Here is a 15996-nt window from a genome sequence, read left to right as displayed (position 1 = left end):
GGACATTTTAAAGAAGAGTTTAGTTTTCTCTTTTCACTGCATTGAAGTGTTTGGACAGACAGTGATATCTGATCTGTTTGGAAATGAGTTGCTTCAGATTCTGTCCCATTACTGTATTAATCTGTTTTCACTTCAGTTCTGTTAATACATGTGTTTTTGTTCACTTCCTATAATTTGGTTTTGTGTCAGAGAATTGGAAAAGGGGAAAACCTGTCCTGGTCTTGGCCCCGTGTCAGGTGGGTTTGCAGCCTGTTGCACCTTAGCCCACACTCTGTAGTGATGTTGCTCTGACACGAGGCACATTTCTCGCTTCAGCAAGGTGAGAAGTTAAACCACAGACGCTCAGACTGTCCACAGCTGGTACCACAGCTGGTACAACATCTGTAAACAAAATGTGTAGGAGACTGAACTTTGTGATGTTTTACTGTTGTTGTTTTTAAACTGCTGACCTCCCTCTAAGGTCCCTGCATCAGCATCAGTCTTATAGAATAAGCTGACATTACCACTATGAGGAGCCTGGCAAAGCCTGAGCTGTACAGTAGTTGTAATGCGCTAAGGCAGGAGGTGTAACTGCCTGCTTTCACTGTTCATCCTCCACAGCGTGGCTGATAAGCAGGCCTCTCTTTGGCTCAGTGTGGAGGTAATTATCTGATTATTTCTGCAGAGTGCTGCCAGGGGCTGCGTTGCATTTCTACAGTTTATTGTGATAAGTCAGACTCGGCGTGTGCAAGCTTAGCAAACTGGGCTCCAGCACTGCTGGATGGTGACCAGGAAGAGGAGCAGCTTCTACAGACTAGTCCACTGTACGACGAGAGCTTCCACACAGTGTTGGGAAGAGGAAACACTGAGGTAAGTTACACTATGTTGGTTATTTTGCATGTAACAGTGATTTTAACCTCCCCTGTAATCTGAACCATGAGAAAGATCCATGTAAGAGTTAATCATGACGATAATGAAAAATAAAATGGTTACATTTGCTCATTTTTTGAAAAGGGATCATTGGTTGTAATGCACGTCTTTAAATCTGTTCATCACAGTTTTATCGAAGCTGGTGGAAGGGTCTTAGTCTCCATCTGTTATTTTAGAAACAAGTGTTTTCCACTTCTCAAATAGACAAACTCTAAAGAAGAGTTGAAGTTGTTTTCCTCTGTGCAGTGCAGACATGCTCACTGCAGGAAACCACTGTAAGACAGTCCAGTTTAAGGTTTGGACTCGTAGAGACATGGATGGAGCAGGTTCAGACGCCTGTTTATTCACACTGTGCTGCTTCTTTACCATGTTGGCTTGGTTTTATACTCAGGAGTGATTCTAAATATATTCACCTTCTCCAATCACAAGGATCATTAGACCCGATTTGATTTGAGGGCTGATCATAATAAAATACTATAATAAACAAAACCTGAATCAACACATTAAAGTTTTTGCTTCTCATTAGGTTAAATTCATTTGTGCATGCACATGTTGTCTGTTACAAACATGGAAACATTTGAACCCAGACTTGCTGTTGTAGGAGCAGAGGAGATGCTGACTCAGCTGGTCCTGGGATGCACTGCCTTGCTCAGCAGCCTCCAGCCGGCAGCTCCCTCTCTCACCCCCAGTGAGTGCAAGACTGAGGGCGCCACATCCTCCAGATGTTCACACTTCACTGTCTGTAGAGTGGTGCCGAGGCTTCTGTGTGCCCCTTTAATGGTTTTTATGTGGGCGTTACTTGTCAGTCCCTCTGTCTGTGCAGGATTTCCATCTCGCAGAGGCAGCAGGTGGTCAGCTCCGAAATGTGAACCTTTCTTCCCTCCCCCTCTTCCACCGCCTTTGTTTCCTCCAATCAGACGGAAAGCAGAGCTGATGGTGATGAGTTTTCTCTCTCTTCCTTCCACCACAGGCAAAGCACAGACCTGACTTTAAACTATTCTGATGTGTCTGTAACTCCTCAGGTTGATATAACCGATCACATCACAGGACCTAAAGGGGAGAAGGTATGTTCCAGGTTCTTAGAGACCAAAAATCTAGAAATGTGGAATTTATAGTTGTGAAATTCAGATAATCAATTCCCCCACTTCTATACCTGCTACAGTTTTATGAAAAGAAACAGTGGAATAATGTTTTTACTGACATTATAAACTACAATTTAAACATCTTTGTGTTTTAAAGGGGTGCAGAGGACCCAGAGGCCCTAAGGTACTTTGTAACACACACACACACACACACACTCATACTCTTGCTGCATGTGTAATAGTGTAAGCATGCAGCTGTTTTTTATGCAGCTGTCTAACTATATTTTAGACCGATGCAGATCAGTGCATGAGACTGTGTGTTACAGGGAGAGCCTGGTGCTATCGGTCCAGAGGGAGATCCAGGACCACAGGGATCCATGGGAAAGCCGGGTCAAAAGGTCGGAGAAAGATTATCAGTCCGATAAATGATTATACACTGACAAACAGAGCTCCCACCTCTAAAATGACATTAAAAGAATGTAGTTTGCATTTCCACTGAAAACATCTTGTGTTTGAGTCATTTTCTCATCGAGACGATTGATCAGATTTCCATTTGTAGAGAACCTGAAAACTCCACAAAACCTATTTGGACGTTGGTTTCTATCATTTCATTATTCACTAAATGAGATCTTGATTTGCAGAGTGAAGTTTTTTACAGCTGTTCATATTATTTTGGATTTTTTTTTTCCAAATTCCCAGTAACACTGAACATGTGTTTTTTTTTTTTCCACAGGGAGATAAGGGAGACCGAGGCTGGAGGGGCCTGTATGGAGACGTAGGAACTCCTGGGGTGATAAAGGTACAACTGGCTCGAGTCCTGCTGCCTTTGTCAAATTAGGCTCAAATTGGAGAAATAGCCATGTGGCCTTATATTACATAGAGACGTAGTTTGGACGCTTTGGTCTGAGGTCCTGACACATTTTAATGCAGTGGTGTCTTGACTTGAGGACATGTTGGAGGTTTGAGGTTTATCTGAACTGAAATATTTGCTGCATCTTTCCTTTCATTCATTTATAAACTGCTGCACGATCACTGTCTGTGGTGCAAAACACAAACCGTGCAAAGGAACAGAACTAATTACACTTTTGTGTATGTGCAGGGCAACACAGGGCGTAAAGGATTCAGGGTAAGTGAGAATTATGCTGCATATTTCTTTTGTTTCATACTCTTCAAACACCGCTGGTGTTTTTAAAGAGCAACATGTGAGATTGGATTTTATTTCTATCCACGTTAGGGTGAAAAAGGTCTGAAAGGAAATGGAGGAGCCAAAGGAAAGTGGGTAAGAAAAATGTTCCTTTTTCGCTTTTGTTTATGTTGGTTGGAAATGTCACGTTCAACAGCATGACGCTGTGTCTCTGTCTGTGTCTCTGTCTGTGTCTCTGTCTGTGTCTCTGCAGGGTGAACATGGCGTCCCTGGAGTGCCAGGAGAAAAGGTAGAACACGTGTTAAATGCTAAGTTCCAGCCAAAACCCTGTAACACTAAGTCAGGCTGTGAAGAGTGAAGACATGGTGTTCTGTGCTGGTCTGTTCCAGGGCGACCCAGGCCAATGGGGTGCTGCAGGGCAGATGGGTGAGCGTGGATCCAGAGGAGAACCAGGAGGCAGAGGACCCATGGTAGGTCTATGCAGTAGGTGGACATGTAGAGAACTGATATTAAACAACAGGGAAACTGAGTCATTCTGTGTTTATAGAACAGGTTTACAACAGGTTAGTGTTTGTACTAACCTCTCTATGTAAAGTCAGTCTGAGAAAAACAAAACACCTTCATTAGGAAGTTACTGCCTGTTTACTGGCTGATACTTTAACCAGTTAATGAAGCAACTTTTGTCTGTAGGGCCTGAAGGGATTTCGTGGGCCTCCAGGAAAGCTGGGTCATCTTGGACCAATGGGACTTCCTGGACTGACTGGAGAGCCTGGACTACCTGGACAAGGTTTGTAGCAGCAGGAAAGTTACTAACTTAACTAGCTCATTAGCATTTACCTGGAGATCAGCAGCTCAGAGGATATAAACCCTCTGTTCTCCTGACTCTGTTTCAGAACAGTGAGAGAAAAGAGAAGAGACTCAGAGCAGCAGAGCAGAAATGTGCCGTGATCATCGTACTGATCAGCTCTGGTGATCTGCTCTTTGGTAACATCTTGTTTTGTAGTTTACATCCTACCAGGCCTGCAGGGAGACACCGGAGGTCCAGGTCCTCCAGCCAAATGCAGCTGTTCACAGGTTCAGCCTTCAGAACAAATGTTGTACAGAGTCCCAACGGTCAGTGACACACACACGTATAAATCATGGAGGATTAAGCGGTTTAGCTTGGTTCATATGTGAATGCATTGTACAACAGTTTCACCTTCCAGTGTTTTTAAACAGGCTTATGTGTGTTTGTCTGCAGATCTTCGTTGCAGATGGAGAGAAACAGATGAGGAGGCTGCAGGGGGAGAATGTGATGGTGCTGCGGACAGACAGGAAAGCTCTGTTCATCTACACTGACTCCCAGTGGATCAACGTGCTGGTAACCACTGCTGGAGACACAATAACATACACTTTTAAATGTCATGTCATCAGGTACATCAAGGCAGGAAATCCTCCTTCATGAAGGTGATGATGTTCACAATGGGACCGAGAGACAAAACTCTTTTATCCTCCTCACTGACTTCTCTTTTTTGCTTTCATGCTTCTTGCTGTTTGGACCTGGAGGACCCTAAACACTGAGCAAGACCCTTCATCTGATCTGATCCAGTGGAGCTGATCCATCCCCAGAAGCACCTCTGCTAATGTGATTTATGCACATGTGTGTTTTATTGCACTGAAACAGTCCTAATCCAAGTATTTCTCTTTAGTAACTCTTACGTAAATGAACCTCAGCTGGATTTCTTTCCTGTAATGTTTCCTCTCAGTAGTTTTATGTCATGAATCTAGATCACATCATTAATTTAATGTTTCCCAGTGTAAACTGCAGAGATCCAATTCCTGCAGAGATCAATACAAATCTGATTACTGTCTCCTAACCCTTAACATCAGAATGGGATTGGATTTATGTTTTACAGCTGATTAAAAGAAATCCTGTTTGGTGACTGTGCCTGTTTGTTTTCTTGTCAAACACCAATGACAACTGTCAATTTCATCTGTGTGAAACAGGCTTAGTATGTGGTGGAAAAAGGTCTGAAGGCTTTAATGTTATTCTCACTTGAAAACTAAAATCTTGACTTTATACTTGGAAAATGAAGATAAATTTCATCTGTGCCTTCAGTTGGCAGATAGTCACAAAAACTGGAAGCGCTGCATCTATCAGCTCCTTAAACAAAGATAGACAGCCTCATTAAGTCAATAAAGCAGTATGACAAACTGCCTCCCAGCCCAGGACCCAAATCTAGTCTTCGCCAGTGTCAGTGATTTCTTGTGCCAGCAGCAGCAGAGCAGCTTGTGTTGGCTAACACTCCAAAAAGCTCTAATGCAAATAACGTTTGTTTGATTTCCTGTTGATGTACAGGCTGCAGTTGTCTGTAAAATCCACTGTGAACCTGCATGTGCATGTTTTGTTAAAATTCAAATACCAAAAATACATGTACAACTGCAATGACTGGAAAATTAGTTGCCCGGTCTTTTGCCAGTGACTACCAACATTTCACGGGTCTTAGATGTGAGAGTCTGACAAAACAAGGATTGTAAAAGTCATTTTTAAGACCCAGTATAAGACCCACAGAGGCGATTTTCTGGATTCATTTCATTTTAATGTTTTAAGTGTACTTTCCTCATTATACTCACATTTGAAATAGTAACATAACAATTAATGCAGTGACAAGAGTAGTTGTCTGAACATGTGCAGGATATTATCAGTACGTGGTGTTTGTATCTACAGCTCAGTGCTTATTACAGTCTGAGGCTAGTTATAATTTGATCTTTTATGTTTTGTCTTCTATTGTTTTATTTTCGTTGTAATGTTTGTGTTGATTTTCTTATCTGAGTTTTTTTTTACAAAGAACTTCTGGAGATAATCTCGATTTTCTTATTTTTTAATTCTGCAGCAAATTCTGGCTCCACACTGTTTTTGCCGGTAGGTGGCGGTAGTGAGCCAATACGTTGTTTGCCGCCGCCATAAAATACACACAAGAAGAAGAGACTGTAACTTTGTGCACCTGGCGACACAGGTGATGAGACACGTGAAACCAGGAGTTTAGCGTTGTTTTTCAAAAAACAGAATTAAAATACAGGGTGAAGTTTTTTTGACTACATTTTTTGTCAGAGTTTTTTGGGGGAGCGTGTTTTGTGTCTTTTTAGCCCGTTAAAGGAGACTCTGTTCGCTGATCAGGGCAAAGACTTGGACCTGTCCCTCCCCCATCAAGTCAAACTGGTGAGTCACTTTTACGCCGAATTCCCAGTTAACATCTTTTGTTTACTATGTGCCATTTTATGTATTGACAACTATCAATGAATGGCTTTGATACTTAGGAAAACTTTAAAATGTGATGATTCTCAGGGAAGTTCTGTGGTTATACTGTGTCTTAATATGGCTAGCTTATGGCTAGCTAAACCAGTTACGAATGTTTGAATACTAAAAACTCGTAAAATTTATTTCACTCTGAATCTAAAAATGTTTGTTTCGTGTCTGTGTTTACATTGAACTTAGTTATGGTTTCAGAATTCGCTAAAAGCGTTTTAAAGCAGCCTGTTTAGTGACGTTAACTTGAGTGTTTCATGAATGGAGAGATGAAGATTTTGTGGTTTGAATCAGATAATCAACCGAGCACAGAACATTTAACACTCAGTATTTTTGTTTTATCAGGATTTGGAGGTTTGGATCTTTAAACGAGGGATTATTCAGATGGGTTAGTTTTTCACATTGTTTTTAGCTTTAGCATTAACATTAGCATTAGCATTAGCTGGCTGCTTCTATCGTGGAGACCGTGTGTTAAATCCCTTTATTAGTCAGCACATTTAAAGTGACGTTATACTTTTAATCTCATCAGCAGCGTCATTAAGTAAAATCGTTTTGTTTGTTGTTTTGATCAATGTTTACCTGCTGCGTTAAATGTATAACCTTTAGATTTGGAAAGTGCATTTTAGCATGTTAGCATGAAATATAGATTTGATTTCTAAGTTGATCAACACATAATTAAATGGCAGCTATTGATAACCTATTGATTAGCGTTTTTTTCATTCCAAATGCCAAACAGTTGCTGGTTCAGTCTTCTCTAATGCTAATTTTTTAAAAAAGCTGTTTATTTTTTAAAGTTAAGTTTTAGACTGTTGGCTAGTCCTTTTTTCCCTCCCTTTGACTAAATGATAAATTATTCTATAAAATATTATTCAATATCAATAATTAAAATATTTTAAAAAGCAGCACATGATCTGAACCAGATAATGTTTGATAGACATATTGATCATCAGTGACAGGAAATGACTTTTATTTTGGTAGAATTATTGGTTGGTTTATTCCAACACTATTTACAGTACCTGTAGTGTTTGTCAGATTCTGCTACACTGAGTACCTGTCTGGTTACCTGTCTGGTTATCTGTCTGGTTATCTGGCTCTTTAGCTGACTGATTACCTGGCTGTTTAGCTGGCTGGTTACCTGGCTGGTTACCTGTCTGGTTATCTGGCTCTTTAGCTGACTGATTACCTGGCTGTTTAGCTGGCTGGTTACCTGGCTGTTTAGCTGACTGATTACCTGGCTGGTTATTCGCTGTTGAAGTTTTGTAAAACTTGAATTAGTTAATTTGTTTGGCAACATCTGAGCTATGGTCATATCTGCTGTCAGTTTTCCGTCTGTGTCCACATTAGTCAGCTGTCTGTCTTGGCTGGAATGTGTTTCTGTATTGATGGTCCTTGTTCTAACCTGGGTACTCTGACAGAATGTTCCCTGTTCCTAAAGTATATACCTGCCATGTTTTAAAAACAAGACAACCTGTAATATTTAAAATATATATATTTTGATAGAAGTATGTATCAGAAATTTCACTTCCCTGTTGAAAACAGGGCGTCTCCTATTAAATCTGAAGTTAATGTGTTTACATTCAGCTGGAGTGCAGCATGTTGACTACTAGTGTGACTGTTCGGGTTAACGTGACGTATAGTGTGCTGTCAGGAGCTGAGCAGTGTGACTGCACCATTACATGCATCATCAGAAAACACATGAAGTCTGGAGACAGTATAGTGGATAGTGACAGGTGGACCTGAAACCTGACCTCTGCCCGGTTTCCAGGGCTAATGGACAATCAGATTCAAAAACTGGAAAAACTGTGGAATCTGGACTTTGGTTTGACTCATTTTTCTCATTTATTTTAAATGCAACAGCGGATTTGACACCAGTAACAGCTGCTAGTTGTCTTTGAGCAGAAGACATTTCAAGACATTGATCAGTTTTAAACTGTATGTTGTTCTTGAGTGTCACTGAAATACACCATGATGTAGTGATTATTACCTGCATGGCAGTGGGCATTGGAAGTACATCTCTTATATGAATTCTCCCCTTAACAGTATCACAGACAGATTTTATGTGAAAACCAACTGAAACCACTTTATAACCAGAATTATACATTGAATCTAAACCAGATTCCTTCAAAATCAGAAATAAGTACCCATTAAAGTAAAAAGTTGGGCAGTAATATTACATTTTGGCATCTGTGCTGTTGCGTCGTTAGTGACATGTCATGCAGAATTGAATTAAGAGACTGCAGAGATAAAAACATGAAAAGATCTGACCAGAAAATGTGTTTAGTCTTTATCAACTGATCTGGACTCAGTTTCTTGTTTTAAAGGACAGACTATGTTTCTGTAACTACAGGGGGGTGAAGGATGGAGCAGCAGACTAGCTTACTACCTGACTGACTGGGTTCATCCAGATCACTATCTAATCTGATGTAGCTGCCCCAGTGAAAGACTAACTAACTTACTATCTCGAACATGTAGCTAAAAACCAGAATCATACCAGTCTGACATGATGTAGTGACTAACTAGCTAATTAGACCACTAAGTGACTCAGGTTGTTTTCATTACCCCCCCTTTCTCCAAGTGCCACTGCTTCCATCTGTTATCTGGCTGAAAATTAACTAAAAAGATTCACAGTGTTTGTCACTCATTCATTGAACACTGAGCACAGCAGAGGAGGGTGGAGCTTAAAGTTACAGCAGCATTAATGTCAGTTAGAAATGATACAGGATACTGGAGCTCATGAAGGCTGCAGCTCTGGAGAACCTTTGCACAAGGCCTCTGGGCTTGGCCACAGTGTCTTTCTTGCTAGTACCACTGGAGGGCAGTAGAGTAAAAGTGTACCTCAACCTGTCGTAATCTGAACTGTCAGGATTTTTAATTCCCGTTTCATATATGCAGAGTTATGGCGCTGCTTATTGTCCCACACCAGCTCCTCCTCCTGCACCAAATTAGAATGATCTAATTTGGTGCAGGTGATGAGCTTCAAAATGTCAGAACCCTGTTGGGTGAACTTGTAGTTAGATTTTCAGCACAGTATGATGATGCTACCACACACGTAGGCACTTGTTCCCTTGGCCTTTCCTCACTACATGCTAACAGGACACACACCTTTAATAATTCACTATCAGAGTGACTGACAGGTAATTGGGATGGCAAACAAGTGGCTGATTTATTGACTAGACATTTCAGGTGGAGTTTACTGGAGCTGACTAGCTGCTCGGTCTACTAGCAGTTAAACACTGACTTACTAGTGAAGTAATGGAAGAACATTTGTTTAAACAAGTCTCGTGAACAGGTGTGGAAATCTGATTTCAGCACTAGTTAGAATAAAAAAACCTGTAATGTGCACACAACAGGGTGCTTCTCTTTAAGTATTTGTTGTTAAATCAGTGTATGTTTAAGCAGTAAGGCCCATCACTTCAGCCCTGAAACCAAATTTAAAGAAACGTGACTCTAAGCTCAGCGGAGCTAGCGGTATGATAGTTTGGTAACACTGATCAACACTTTGACATTTTGAGAGTACAGACCCATGTCCAGTGAAACTCTCTCTTTTAACACATCTTAAAAACTTAAAATAATTATAACAATATCTTTCCAGTATTAAATAATTTTATATAAAAACACACAAAAAAGTTTGAAATGCTCCCTCTAAAGAGTGACCCCCCCACCCCCCATATTTCTATACACATCATCACACTTCTGCATCCTTCCATGAATCCCTTCATCAGTAACTTTACTTCCATTGCCACAGCTCCATGCAGTACCAGATATTTTGCAGCAAATTGTCTCTGAGCCGTTGTCGTTCAAGTCTCATCTTTTGTATATTTCAATGCAAAGCTGCACACACATTGTGAAAAAAGCTTGATAAGTGATCTTTCTGGCTTGCTTGTATACAGGTATATACATATATTTATATAATTGTACTCCTTTCATTGGATTAAACATGTGTTGGTAATGATAGCAATAATGAGGATTATAGGAACAATCATAATCTGAGATTAAGAGTAGGAACACGGCTTGGTACTTGCTTAGAAATTCAAGGCTGGATGGTTTATGATGAGGAGACAGACACGTCAAGACATACACTGATTATTTCTTCTCTACAGGAAAGATGAGACCTAAATAATTGTTTCAGTTCTTTAGGCTCCACCCAGTGTCCTTGCTCCCTACCACTCACTGGTCAGTTTGGTGCTTTGGTCCCGTTTTGGAGGAGCGGGAGGTGGGCCTCTCCGCAGCGTTGCATAGCCTGAGATGTTGGCATGTTTGGTGGAGTGGGAGCGTGTGTGGTGGCGAGACAAAGTGTGGGAGTGTCCTCGGACACCCTGCTGCTGCTGCTGCAGGAGCTCCGGAGGGGGTGGTGGGAGCAGCGCCATGTCGTCCATGGTGCCCACAGGCTCCACCTTAGAGGAAGAGAGGATGTGGGAAGAGGTGAGTGAACCATGGCGAGACACCGACTTCCTCTTAAGGGTGCGGTTGAGGTCTTCCAGGAAGTGAGGTTTTAGCGCCAGCGAGCCTGGTCCTGCTGATTTCGGGGAGGTGGGGGGGACCGGAGAGGAGGAGGAAGAAGAGTAAGAGGACAGGGTAGGAGGTGGTGTCTGAGAGAGGGGAGGTGGTGAAAGAGGCATTGTTATGGTATTGTCGTACTGGGTTGTGTTGCTGGTCTGCCGGTTCAGGGTTGGAGGTGGGACCGCCCCCTTTTTTGGTGGGCCCTGTTTCCATGACGATGACGATAAGGAGGAGGTTGCCAGCTGTTGATGTGGCTGCATCTGAGGCTGGGGGTTCACCACAGCCACCTTTGGGGGGTGATGAAACTCTGACAGGTGTGGAGGAGGAGGGAAGAGCTCAGAGTCACTTGGGGGAGGAGGGAAATAATCAGGAGATGAGTCAAGGTGAGGGGGGTGGGAGGGGGGAGGTGGTGGAGGAGGGGATGGGAACTCAGATGGCTGATGGTGCTGGCCTGTCTGCAGCCCCTGGAGAGCCAATGGGAGGCTTGCTAAGTTCAGCTTCCCTGGCTTTGGCAGTGGAGCAGGAAGTGAAGAGGAGTCTTTTGAAGGAGACCCAGTTGCTGACGAGGAGCTGGATGATGTTCCTGTCTGAGGAGCTTGGCCAAATTTGTTGACAAGGCTTTCCACCTTCTTTGGCCTCTCATCCTGGGTGTCACCTGAACTTCCCCGGATAGAGGAGGCTCTCTGTGGGGTTGGTGGAGGCCCTCGTTTGGTGGATCCTGCAGATGAGCTGGAAGGCGACTTCTTTACTGGGGAGCCTGTCTTTGAGGAGGACGAAGAGGGAGGAGGAGGAAAATCTCCTAAGGAGCTGTCAGGAGGAGGTGGGGGGAACTCTGGGGACTGTGGGGCCACAACACCTCCTGGCTGCCACTTTGGTTTGGCCTTGACTGCTGGAGGAGACTGAGGAGCAGTGAATTTAGAACCTTCCATGGAGTTGGAGGCAGGCAGAGAGGAGGTGGAAGAGTTTCCTGGGAACTGATTGACAATTTGTTTGACCAAAGAGGAGGTAGCAGCCGCAATAGAGACGGAAGTAGAGGAGGAAGAAGGAGAGAGGGCAAGGTTTTTAGAGGAAAGACTGTGCTGCTTTGGAAGTGTGGGAGGGGGCTGATTTGGAGAATGACCTGTTGAAAAGCTTTGCTGCTTTTTAAATGGCCCAGGGCCACTATGGGGTGGCGTTGGTGACACAGGTGAGAGGGCAATTGGAAGGGAAGAAGGACCTGAGGGTTTGGGAGCTGTTTGAGGGGGGAAACCACCTGTGAAGGTTTTGGGAGGTGCGGGAGGGGGTGCGTTCGGGGACAGAGGCCGGAGAGTTTGCAGGGAGGTGGGAGGAGAAAGCTCAGTTGGGGGTGGAGGAGGAGGAGCATTATCGTCGGACACTGCTGGGCTGAAGTCATACACCATGTTGGGAAACTTCTGTGCCAGGAACTGCTGAAGGCCAGTGTTGGAGAGCTGAGGGCACGAGTTTGGGATGGGCTCTGGAGGGGGAGGAAGAGGCAACCCATTTTCCTCCAAGTTCTCTGGCGGAGGTGGTGGGAGATAGGAGGGTTCCTGCACCTCCTCCTCCAGTGGGGGTGGTGGTGGGAGAGCTGAGGGGCTTGATGGACCAAATTTCAGTGCAGCCATAGCTGAGCCTGGAGCTGGTGCTGTTGGTGGAGGAGGAGGAGGAGGAGATGGTGGTAATGGAGGGGAGGTGCTATAAGCAGCTGGGAGGGTATTGTAATTGGTTTTGGTAGACTGGATGGGAAGAGCAGGTGTGGAAGCTCCTGCTGACTGGGTCCTGGACTGGTTCTGGCCCTGCAGGCGAGCCAGTGTGCTGTACTTGACATATGAGGAGGTAGGTGTTGGCTGATGGGCCACGCTTGCGACAGGTGGAGGAGGAGGAGGTGGAGGTGGCGAAGGCGGTGATGGGGAGGAATCCTCAGATGGAACAAGGCCTTCGGTGTAGCTGGACCGGGAGGGTGGTGTCTGAGGCTGAGAGAGAGGGAGGGTCTGGGAGGACAGGGTCGGTATTTGGAGAGGGATAGGCCTACTGATGGGGTCGATCCTCATCATCTGGAGGCAGAAAAGAGTGACAGGAGGAGAAAGGAACAGTGAGACAGTGGTTGGCATGTTTCTGAAAACCAAACAATCCAAGACAAGATGCCGGAAACCAACCAAAACAGTGCAGTCTGACCACACAAAACTATTGAAAATCCAAACATACTACAATTGTGAAGTTCTATTTTTGCATGAGACTCTGACCCTCACTACTAATGCTCTGCTGTTCAGAGGAATGATCACCTTGAGAAGCTCAGTTTTGCCTGATGTCCATTGTCCCATCAGTAAAATTCAGAAAACCAGTGTGGTCACACACTTTCTGGACTGATGCTGTCATCAGCTTAGCTGCAGTTCAGCAGACTTGTGATGATCTTTATGTATTTTTAATCGGTTTAATTTGGTTTAGCAGCAGTTTAGTTAATCATTTGGACAGAGCTGTCTGGTCAGTATTAGCACAGAACTGGATTTTTAAACCTCTCTAAGTTCTGTTTTAGTTGAACCTGTTCTGAAGCACAGTGTCAGAACAGCAGCCCCTGTTAGGTTAGTGTTTTAGTGCTACCAAATAGATTCTGAACTGTTTTGTGAAACAAATGCGGTAGAGAAAGTTGTGGACATAGTCTGGGTCTGGGTCGGTTCCAGACGGGTTCAAATAGATTAGTTAAGTGGATCTAAAAACACTCATTGTTGCTACATGATTTGTTAGTGAGACATTCCTTCACAGCATGGTTGGTTAGAACAATCAACAGTTGAGCTGCAGCCATTTAACAACAGGGATGTTTTAAAGTCAATGGAGTAAATTCGTTCTTATGTACACTGCTGGGCAAACTGCATGTTCTGTTGTTGAAGTGTAAAGAAGTGAATAGAACCTGTGTGAAAATGAGCCTTTTATTAAATGTTAACATTGTTAGTTTTGATTTCATGAACTGTTGTTTTTATTTCCTGCTCCATTAGACTGGGACTGTTTGACATTGGTGTCAAATTTAACCACAGGTTTGTGTTATGTCAAAGGCAAAAGTGACTGTGTATGGATGTGAATACTGCAGCATATATCCCTAATGTCATAGTTACTGTGTACAAAGAATATGATCTGCCCCTGTTGTGCTGTGTAAACATTAGACACTAAACACATATTGTAAAAATGACTGATAGAAAACTGCTCAGGAAAACACTCAGATTTGGCAGTGGCTTTTATGCTTGTACAGTGTCCCCTCAGGGTGGCGTGTTTGTTGACTGGATGTAAGGACATAAGGCATGTTGGACGCCACTAGTCTGTAATCCCAGAGGGCCTGACGTATGATGCAGATATGCTGCCAAATTTAAAGTTGTGTGATGCGATGATGCAAACTGATTCAAACCCAGTTCACTTCAAAGTAGCAACACAAACATTTATTGTTTTCAAGGCTGCAGCCAAAACCGTCAACATGCTTTTTACATGACTTCCTGTCTAACCTCCACTCCCTCCTCCTCCTGCACAAAGAGGAACTGGCATACGTCCCTTCATCTTTGACCACTGGCAGGGAAGCACAGGGGAATTATGGGAAATGTAGTCCACAAGTAAACAGGACAATGACAGGAAAGAACAGAGCTGTGTGTGTGTGTGTGTTCACACCTCTCCTTGTGTTCCTCTCCTCCAGGCATCAGAGAAAATGGAGCTGACGACGCTCTGGGAGCGGGTGTGGCCTGATGTCACCTCTGATACGCCGCTGTCCGATTGGCTGGAGTGGTTGGACTGCGACTCTGGACCATAGACAAGCAGAGGTAAATAATGTTTAACTATAGATAATGATGCTTATTCTTTAGATTCATTAATAGTTATTAATATCAATGACTGTTTCATTTTTGCTGTGTTTCTAAAACTTCGCAAAAAGAAAGATTTAAAAATGAGGCCTTTGACCCTGCCAGATAATTGAATGAATGAATTCACTATGAATTAGTCTGAAAATGATTTGCTCTGTAAATCCATGGATCAATTGGCCTATAAACATCAGAAGATCACCCCAAGATGTAAGTGTGGCAGTACTATGGTAGGCAGCAGATAAGATGTTTTTGAATTAATTATCAGAGCAGCCGCTGATTTCATTTTTTGTTGTTTGCAGCTCCACAAACCCAGCAGACAGACAGACAGACCGACCTGGAAGGCTGGACGAGCTGGATCCTGACTTGATTGAGGAAGAAGAGAGGGAGGACCAGTCATAGGCTGCCTCTGATCGCCTCATTGCCTCCTGGAAATTGATGTACAGCTGCTTCCCATACTGATGGACAGACAGATAACAATTAAGTTACTGTCCTCTTACCCCCTTACTCTGCCTCTGTCTGTCCCTCTATCTACCCCTTACCCCCTCTACTAACTATATTCCTCTTCCCCATTTATCTATTGTTACCTCTTTTCCCTGTATCCCTCTCTACCTCTATGTAATCTCTAGCCCCATCTCTTTACCTCTTTTCTACTAACCCCTCTACTCCCTCTCTTCTGTCTGTCCAATCCTTCTCTCTTTCTATCTACCACTCTCTAGCCCAGGGGAGGCAGACGCCAGTCCTCAAGGACCAATGTTCTGCTTGTTTTTCAACTATCAAACAATCAGAAGCTGGAATGGCAGGGAAAGTGGAGAAACAAGCAGGGCAGTGGCCTTTGAGGACTGGAATTTGCCATCCCTGCTCTCTCTAACCCCTACACCATCTCTATCAACCCCTCTCTTTCTACCTGCCCCTCCCCGTCCCTCTCATTATCTACCCAGGGGTGCCCAATCCTGGTCCTCGAGGGCCATTGTCCTGCTTGTTTTCAAACTACCCCTGCCCTACCCACTGCTGATTACCTGGATCAGGTGTGTTCAGTCCATTGGAATCTGGAAGATACCTTCTCAGATGAGGGTGGAAGTGAGGGAAGTGAAATGGTATCTCCCAGCTTGTGATTGGCTGAACACACCTGATCCAGGTAATCAGCAGTGGGTAGGGCAGGGATTGTTCAAAAACAAGCAGGACAGTGGCCCTCGAGGACCAGGATTGGCCACCCCTGATCTATCCATTTCTGTTTACTTCATC

At 43.7% G+C, this 15996-nt stretch overlaps 2 protein-coding genes and 1 long non-coding RNA gene across 9 annotated transcripts in view; 2 read left to right on the top strand and 1 right to left on the bottom strand.

The window, feature by feature from the left end:
• The first annotated feature begins 7 nt into the window (after positions 1-7).
• Positions 8-4922, top strand: LOC113123392 (collagen alpha-3(IX) chain-like). 6 transcript variants are annotated; one of them, XM_026295411.1, is made up of 15 exons: positions 8-849; positions 1511-1597; positions 1733-1757; positions 1880-1973; positions 2149-2175; positions 2318-2389; positions 2725-2790; positions 3091-3117; positions 3226-3270; positions 3389-3424; positions 3525-3605; positions 3826-3922; positions 4139-4248; positions 4376-4548; positions 4681-4922. In XM_026295411.1, the coding sequence occupies exons 2-15, from the start codon at positions 1522-1524 to the stop codon at positions 4730-4732; spliced, it is 981 nt and encodes a 326-aa protein (XP_026151196.1). In that variant the 5' UTR covers positions 8-849; positions 1511-1521; the 3' UTR covers positions 4733-4922. The 6 variants fall into 6 exon arrangements, 5 of the variants coding, with proteins under 5 accessions (XP_026151196.1, XP_026151195.1, XP_026151198.1 ...); XM_026295410.1 differs by having other exon boundaries at positions 1733-1845; positions 1932-1973; XM_026295413.1 differs by lacking the exon at positions 1733-1757 and having other exon boundaries at positions 4376-4495.
• Positions 4923-6136: 1214 nt separating this feature from the next.
• Positions 6137-15658, top strand: LOC113123363 (uncharacterized). The gene is made up of 3 exons (XR_003294954.2): positions 6137-6334; positions 14592-14715; positions 15054-15658. It is a non-coding gene; the product is annotated as an uncharacterized LOC113123363 (long non-coding RNA).
• The window catches only part of raph1a (Ras association (RalGDS/AF-6) and pleckstrin homology domains 1a), a 50470-nt gene continuing 42710 nt past the window's right edge, over positions 8237-15996 (bottom strand). For both annotated transcript variants that reach the window (XM_026295336.1, XM_026295337.1), the window contains 3 exons: positions 15089-15209; positions 14567-14694; positions 8237-12972 (listed from right to left, as the gene is read on the bottom strand). In XM_026295336.1, the coding sequence (XP_026151121.1) occupies positions 10582-12972; positions 14567-14694; positions 15089-15209 (2640 nt within the window). In that variant the 3' untranslated portion in view covers positions 8237-10581. The remainder of the gene's footprint in view (positions 12973-14566; positions 14695-15088; positions 15210-15996) is intronic.

Source organism: Mastacembelus armatus, chromosome 21, assembly GCF_900324485.2.
Source record: "Mastacembelus armatus chromosome 21, fMasArm1.2, whole genome shotgun sequence".
In the NCBI taxonomy this organism is placed as follows: Eukaryota; Metazoa; Chordata; class Actinopteri; order Synbranchiformes; family Mastacembelidae; genus Mastacembelus; species Mastacembelus armatus.
This window is presented reverse-complemented; position numbering and strand designations above follow the sequence as displayed.

Bases quoted from the DNA above. Each gene is read 5' to 3' on its own strand.
- LOC113123392 (XM_026295409.1), top strand. From the start codon at position 761: ATGGTGACCAGGAAGAGGAGCAGCTTCTACAGACTAGTCCACTGTACG. The intron at 2,390-2,724 runs GTCGGAGAAAGA...TTTTTTCCACAG, and splicing joins TGGGAAAGCCGGGTCAAAAG to GGAGATAAGGGAGACCGAGG. The intron at 4,549-4,680 runs GTACATCAAGGC...TTGGACCTGGAG, and splicing joins TTTAAATGTCATGTCATCAG to GACCCTAAACACTGAGCAAG.